Source organism: Sphaerodactylus townsendi, linkage group LG08 (assembly GCF_021028975.2).
Source record: "Sphaerodactylus townsendi isolate TG3544 linkage group LG08, MPM_Stown_v2.3, whole genome shotgun sequence".
Taxonomy (NCBI): domain Eukaryota; kingdom Metazoa; phylum Chordata; class Lepidosauria; order Squamata; family Sphaerodactylidae; genus Sphaerodactylus; species Sphaerodactylus townsendi.
The window spans coordinates 72,444,383-72,451,050 of NC_059432.1; the positions used below are offsets into that span (position 1 = coordinate 72,444,383).

At 44.9% G+C, this 6,668-nt stretch overlaps 2 protein-coding genes across 5 annotated transcripts in view; one reads left to right on the top strand and one right to left on the bottom strand.

Annotated features, from left to right (window-relative positions):
- Nucleotides 1–3,589, bottom strand: part of PAK2 (p21 (RAC1) activated kinase 2) — a 41,790-nt gene extending 38,201 nt beyond the window's left edge. The window contains exon 1 of one of the 4 annotated variants that reach the window (XM_048505561.1): nt 3,440–3,589. The gene's annotated coding sequence lies outside the window, so the exon portion shown is untranslated. Of the gene's footprint in view, nt 1–2,364; nt 2,383–2,942; nt 3,210–3,439 lie in introns of those variants that run through there. The other 3 variants (XM_048505562.1, XM_048505563.1, XM_048505564.1) reach the window with 3 other exon arrangements.
- On the top strand, nt 3,356–6,451 carry LOC125437708. The gene is made up of 2 exons (XM_048505565.1): nt 3,356–4,108; nt 4,980–6,451. The coding sequence occupies exons 1-2, from the start codon at nt 4,054–4,056 to the stop codon at nt 6,365–6,367; spliced, it is 1,443 nt and encodes a 480-aa protein (XP_048361522.1). The 5' UTR covers nt 3,356–4,053; the 3' UTR covers nt 6,368–6,451.
- The last annotated feature ends 217 nt before the right edge of the window (nt 6,452–6,668 follow it).

The following is a 6,668-nucleotide window of genomic DNA, read 5'->3' on the forward strand; positions in this document are numbered from 1 at the left end:
AAAATCAAATAAGTATCCACCAATTGTCATGTCAAGAACTGAAAACTCATTGTTTGTCCAAATGAATTCCCACTAACAGCTAACTGTGTTGGCAAAGGAGACTCTACCTATACAAACATATCAAGCTTTCTTATGCCATGCTGAATTATTACCCTTCAACCAGACTTCCAATCTCTGAAAGCTGCATAACAGCAACATCTTATTAAATGACTTAGTATAATAAATAAGCAACCATAGCTTATTCTGGTGACTTAACAAATAATACGTCTTGCGCACACACATATTCAAAAGTGTTTCTGAATGTATAAGAGCTTTCGGTCATTTTTTTCCCAATAACAGATCCCAACAGTACAACTGCTATCACTGAGGGAGGTGGAGCATGAAAAAGGGGAAGGTTGGGAACCAGTGCTTTAGAAGACATGTTTTCAGATCTTGCACCATAAAGCAGCCAGCAGTGTACAAGCAGAGCTCATAATAAGAGGAAGTTGGGGTTAGAATAGAACAGGACAGCTAGTTTCAAATCCTTAAGTTGTCGTGACAATCACAGGATGGCTTTAGTTCCCTCTTTCTCAGTCTAACCTACCTCACAGGTTTGTTGTGAGGATAAAATGGAAAGGAGAAACAAGTACAAGTACACTCTAATCTGGAGAACCGGGTTTGATTCTCCGCTCTGCCACTTGAGCTGTGGAGGCTTATCTGGGGAACCAGATTGGCTTGTGTACTCCAACACATGCCAGCTAGGTGACCTTAGGCAAGTCACAGCTCTATGAAGTTCTCTCAGCCCCACCCACCTCACAAGGCATTTGTTGTGGGGGAAGGGGAGGGGAAGGAGCTTGTAAGCCCCTTTGAGTCTCCTTACAGGAGAGAAAGGGGGGATATAAATCCAAACTCCTCTTCTTCTTCCACATTGCCCTTAGCTCATTTGAGGATGAAAGGAATAAACTGACAAACAAAAATGTTTTAGTGGTATAACAGAATCTGATAATTCCGTGCTCCCATGAGTCCAAACACTCAGAAAGTTACCTATGGCAACTGTTCGAGAATATTTTTTTTCCAAACTGGATAGCTGTTCTGAGAAATCTGCAATTTTCTTCTAATGGTAAGTAAAGTACAAAATTGAGCAGAAAAAACAGTATTTTCCTTAAAAGATTCTGTATCATAGTAAATCAAAACAAACAATCTTATTCAAAATGAATTTTGCATGAAATTGCCTATGTATTTAGAAAATTTGTGGCGAGTTATCTTTTTGTGACTCAAATGTCTTGACTTCTGGGCAGCCCATGCAAATAATGCAACATCTGCGGCTTTCAGTTTTACACCTCTGCAAAAATATTCACACAGAGGCAAAGCTGTTTATTTCTTATCACAAACATCTAAAACTGTGCAACAGTTGGCATATTCTATACAACTTGAATAGATCTCAGAATCAAATTTTCCAAGTTTTTCCAATCTTCTGTTTTGAAATTAAATTTTAAAAATTCATTCTAAACTGTTTCATTGCAAATATATTTCAGGGCAATGAAGATATGTTTAAATACTGTAGCCTTGAGAAGAACATGGTCATTTCACAGCTTGCTCTTACCACAGGCATTCTGCTTTAAAATCTGCATTCTAGAGGTCAATTCAGTTTCTGTCTACACTATTCTTCCTACATGCCAAGAAGGGCAGAGAGAGATTCCCGAACCACTCCCAGCCATTACCTGAAGAACTGTGTGAAATGCAGTCTAGATCATGACCCTATCTTTGCAAATAGAAATGTATATTATATCAAAGCACAATTGACCACGTAGGTAGGAGTAATGCCTTCTCAACATAGTTATGAAAAGCTGAATAATTAACCCACAAATATCCAAGACTCAGTCCTATATCCTTTTCCATAAACCACAGGAGCAATTCGGAAGGTCAAGTATAGTTTTAAATCAGTTTTAAGGTTCATCAGATCTTGTGAACTTACACTTCCTGCTAGCTCACACAGACAAACAGAACGTGGAAAAACAGCTTGAAGTTAAGCAAAAAGTCCAGTGCTTCTGCTTCATCAGCTGGCAATAAACACATTCTATCTGTACACAATACTCCCTAAGAAATAGAAATTTATATTATATCAAAGCACATATACACACTAGAAGGAGCCTTCAATCCCCTACTATATTTCAAAGCTTAAATAATAACCTACCATAGAACTACAATTACTTTAGATTCTACCGTAAGAACTCTCCCTAGCACAGTAAAGTTAAACATATTATTAGTGTTAAATTATAAGACTGGAGGGGGGACACATTACCAATAGCTCCAGTAACCCTGTGCAAAACTGCCAATGCATGTGGCTACCCCCTGGAGAAACCAACAGTTATGCTACCTGCTCACCTTCTCAAGGACCTGAGGAATGGATGCAACATTTTCAACTGCGCCCAGCAAAATGGAAGAGTGATGGGGGTAAAAAATTCCCTTCTTTCTCTTCACAGAAGGTGATCAGGATCCAGGCAATACTTTCCTATTATTAGAGAATACGAGTAGATCTGGCAAAGTGAAGGGCTCAAAATGCTGGTGACAGAACATTTTCACCAAACCCAAACCACAAGCAACTGGGGTTCGAGGAAAAATCCCCACTTGACAACACCATTTCTGCTTCATGATCCAATTAACAAAAGGGGGAGAGAGGGGACACAGGCAGCGCCATATCACCACCTGCACCAGCATCTCCCTCCCTACCATGTAATACTTAGTAATAGCAACAACTATATTTGGGTTGGGTAGATCTGCACTTGAACCCTCCCTCATCAGGAAGCTCCTCTCAGGACCCTAAACTACTCATACACACCTTAACCTCCCTCGCTGAGATCCCTGGGGGGAAAAAAAAGCATAAGGCATCCAGGAGAAAAAAGAAAGAAAGAACATTAACACCAGGACCCGGAGTTCACAGCAACAACGGCAACTTATCTTACCGGTAGTAATAATAACGTCTTTAGAAACTTCCCCCAAACCTCGCCACTTCTGAAATGGGACGGTGAGGATTTCTTGCTCCACTTGTGAGCAGGAGAAGGCGCCGTTACCCCAACGAGACTGCGATGAGGAAAAGTATCCGGGTGCAAATGGGGGGGGGGGGTGTCCCTAGAGCTGGAGGTGCGACCTGAGCCCCTGGGTGCCCCTCCAGTTCCAGGTAACCCCAAGCCTCGGGCAGACACAGCGGCGGCCAGGCGGCCGCACTTGCCTCCACACGTCCTCAAGCCACCTGCCCGCAACCCACCCGTCAGGGTAGCCACACCTTCTCCTCCCTTCCCTTCAGAGGCCCTGCAGTCTCCTTCCGAGACCTCCTCGGCCGCTCGACTCTGCAGAGAGCCCGACTGTCGGGGCCCCGGCAGCGCCCTCTCCCGCCCTCCCATCAGCGCCTCTGGGTCCGACCCTCCTCCAGCCAGGCCCCCTCGAAGCCCCCCCTGCTCACCAAGCACCGGCCCGACTTCTCGCCGCCGGCCTGAGCACCGCTTGAGGGCAGGGCGCGGCCTCCTATAATGGCGGGGAGGAGGACCCACCGGGCGGCCTGAGGGTGAAGCGGAACCGCCGCGCGTGGCCCAGCCCGGGAAAGGAAGAGGTGGAGCCGGGCAGGCGGCTCCTGGTGCAGACAGCGGCGCCGAAGAGAGGGGGAAGGGAGAGAGGCGCGAAGACTACAGTCCCCGTCATGCATCTGGAGCGCTGCGGCGCAAGGCTTCCCCGAGAAGGGATCGCCGCCGCAGGTCTTTCCCGGAAGAGAAAATGTGGCTGTGTGTAGTTGGGCATTTGATCACACGCGCGCGCCGCTCCCCCGCTTTATTAGGATAATGTGCAGATTCTCTCGTTTTCTTATGACTACTGTTGTTAATTATTCTCCGCTGGATCATGTCCCCATTCCTTATCTCTTACAATTTAGGCATCCTTAGGACTGTTTAGCAACCATGTTGACATATTTATTGTTGCACCGACCAAAGTCAAGGAAAACCCAAGAAACAACTTCAATAAACATAGCGGTTCGCTGAAAACTTGCGGTTTTAAAACCGAGGCTACCTTTTCCCGCGGAAAAAAATGGCTGACGGAGCAGGAGCAGGCTGCTCGAACGAGACAGAGAGCGCTTCGAAAGGTGAGAAACAAGGGGGGGGGGGGGGAAATGCTATAGGGGCTATTTTGGAAGTGAAATATAGTGGAGGGAGGGGAGAGAGGGGAAGATGAGAAGCCTCCCCCCTCTATCAGCCCTTACCAGTACTTCGCTTGTGTATGTGTGTATGAAGAAGAGAATCATGTACGCTGCTTAATGTTTGCCTGGAGTGGCTAACTGTTTGAAGAAGACTCCTTTTACAGCTGCAAAGACATGAAGTCCGGGGGGGGGGGGGTCATATTGTATTTCCTTCCTTAGGAATTAAGGGTGGAAAAAAAATTGCAGACTACTGAACATCTTTAGCCTGTCAGTCATGCTGATCCTGTGGCACAAAGGCAAGGCATTGCATCCCCTGAGGTTCTACCCTGCCAAATCTCCAAAATCTACATTCCCAAATCTCCAGGAGATCGGATTTGATCTCTCAGATTTGATTTCGTTTTAAGACAGTTGAGAACTGTCTTCAACTGATTCAAGGCGGCAATTGAAAGTTTCTCATACCCACTCTTGTCAGGGAACCTTGCTGAGTGACATACTCAGCATGGCCTATTTCATTTGTTTCTCCTTCAGACTTAATGATTACTTTCATGTTATTAATTGAGTCAATAGAGATAAGTGTTGGAACACACTATTTTCATTGCCCAGCAGCAGAACCTTTTGTAATCTATACAGGTTCATAAATTAGCCTCTTAGACTAAACTTCCTTTGGCTTGGTTCTGGTATTATGTTCCCTAATCTTATATTCTTAATGGGAAAGGCAATGTGTGTGTGTATGCATGTGCGAAGCTCAAACAGAAACAGATTGGCTATTATGGCCACCATAGTGTTGAATAATAATTTCTTTTCAAATGATTTTCAGATGCTGCAGAGACCTCTCCTCGCTGTTACTTCAAATTGAATCGCAGAGGTCGGACAATTCGAAGCCAGACTCAGCAAGTAATCATGAATGTGTATTCGCGCATTAGGGAAGAGCACCCAAGCCTTACTGTCGAGGAATGTGTAGAAGAAACCTCGAGATTAACTGGCATGTCTTCTGCACCCATCTACAGGGCAAAGAAGCTGTGGCACACAACAGGTGGAGTTCTTCAGACGCCAGGCAAGAAACGTCCTCGCAAATCCGGGACAAAGAGAAGAGATGTGAAGTGTGACAGTTTTTCTCGCTGCGCAATTAGAGGTATTGTACATAAGTATTTCTTCAGAAACGAGCCACCAACACTGAAGAAAATACTCAATGATGTCAACAGCGACCAGGATCTACCTTGCATTTCCCAAACAACACTGCACAGCATTTTGAAAGACATTGGCTTTGCCTACAATCGCAGGCATAAGGATTGCACTTTGACTGACAAGCCTGAAATTATAGCTTGGAGGCACCAATACCTGAGAAAGATTCGACAGTTCCGTTCAGAGGGAAGGAGCATTTTTTTTCTGGATGAGACATGGGTGAACACAGGACACACAGTCCCAAAATGTTGGCAAGATCATGCTGTGAAGTCAGCGAAGGGTGCATTCCATAGGGGCTTGTCTACAAGACTCAAAGATCCACCTGGCAAGGCCAGTCGCTTGATTTGTGCTCACTGTGGGAGCGAGGAAGGCTTTGTGGAGGATGCATTGCTTCTGTTTAAGTCGAAAACAACAAGCGATTACCATCAGGAAATGAATGTGGACAACTTTGAGAAATGGTTTGCCGAGTTGCTGCCTAAGCTGCCTCCAGAAAGTGTAATTGTGATGGATGACGCCTTTTATCACTCAGTGAGGTCCGAGACGATCCCAACAACTAAATCTGGAAAGGAAACCATTAGGACATGGCTAACAGAGAAGGGCATCTCTTGGGACCACGAGCAAGTGAAGCCTGAGCTACTGCTTCTGGTGCAAAGGGAAAAGCACAGATTTGTTCGGTATAAAACAGACGAGATGGCTGTTGCTGCTGGGCATAAAGTGCTTCGCCTCCCTCCCTACCACACGGAACTGAACCCCATAGAATTGGCATGGCGTTACATAAAAGGACATGTGGCACTTAACAATAACACCTTTAAACTGGATGACGTGAAGAATTTATTCGTGGAAGGAGTACGTGCAGTGACCCCAGAGATGTGGAGCAGTTTCATCCAGCACGTGATGGAGAAGGAGAAGCAGTTCTGGGATCTTGATTTTCTCCAGGAAAACAATGAAACTTCCTCAATAAAGATCTCTCTGGGGTCAGATTCTGAGAGTGATTCCTATGAGAGTGAGGATATTTATGAATAAACACAAGTAATTTCTGTTAATAAGTGAATGAACATTTAATTAATAAATCTGCCTGTTTTGAATAAAAAGTGTTGTTTAAACCTATTTTAGTTGATTAATCTCATTTAGCTTAACCCCATTTCCTAATTCCTACACATCCAGTCCCAGCAAGAACCTTTCTGTTGCTTCGTACTGTCCATATTCCATACTCTCACTCTCTGCTCCTTAGAGTTCAGTTCAGCATTTTCTTTTTTTATTCACCGGAGGGGGTGGGGGTGCAGAATCCCACTTGCTATGAGGGCAGGTTCCTTTTATGGCTCAG

Bases quoted from the DNA above. Each gene is read 5' to 3' on its own strand.
- LOC125437708 (XM_048505565.1), top strand. From the start codon at position 4,054: ATGGCTGACGGAGCAGGAGCAGGCTGCTCGAACGAGACAGAGAGCGCT. The intron at 4,109-4,979 runs GTGAGAAACAAG...AATGATTTTCAG, and splicing joins GACAGAGAGCGCTTCGAAAG to ATGCTGCAGAGACCTCTCCT.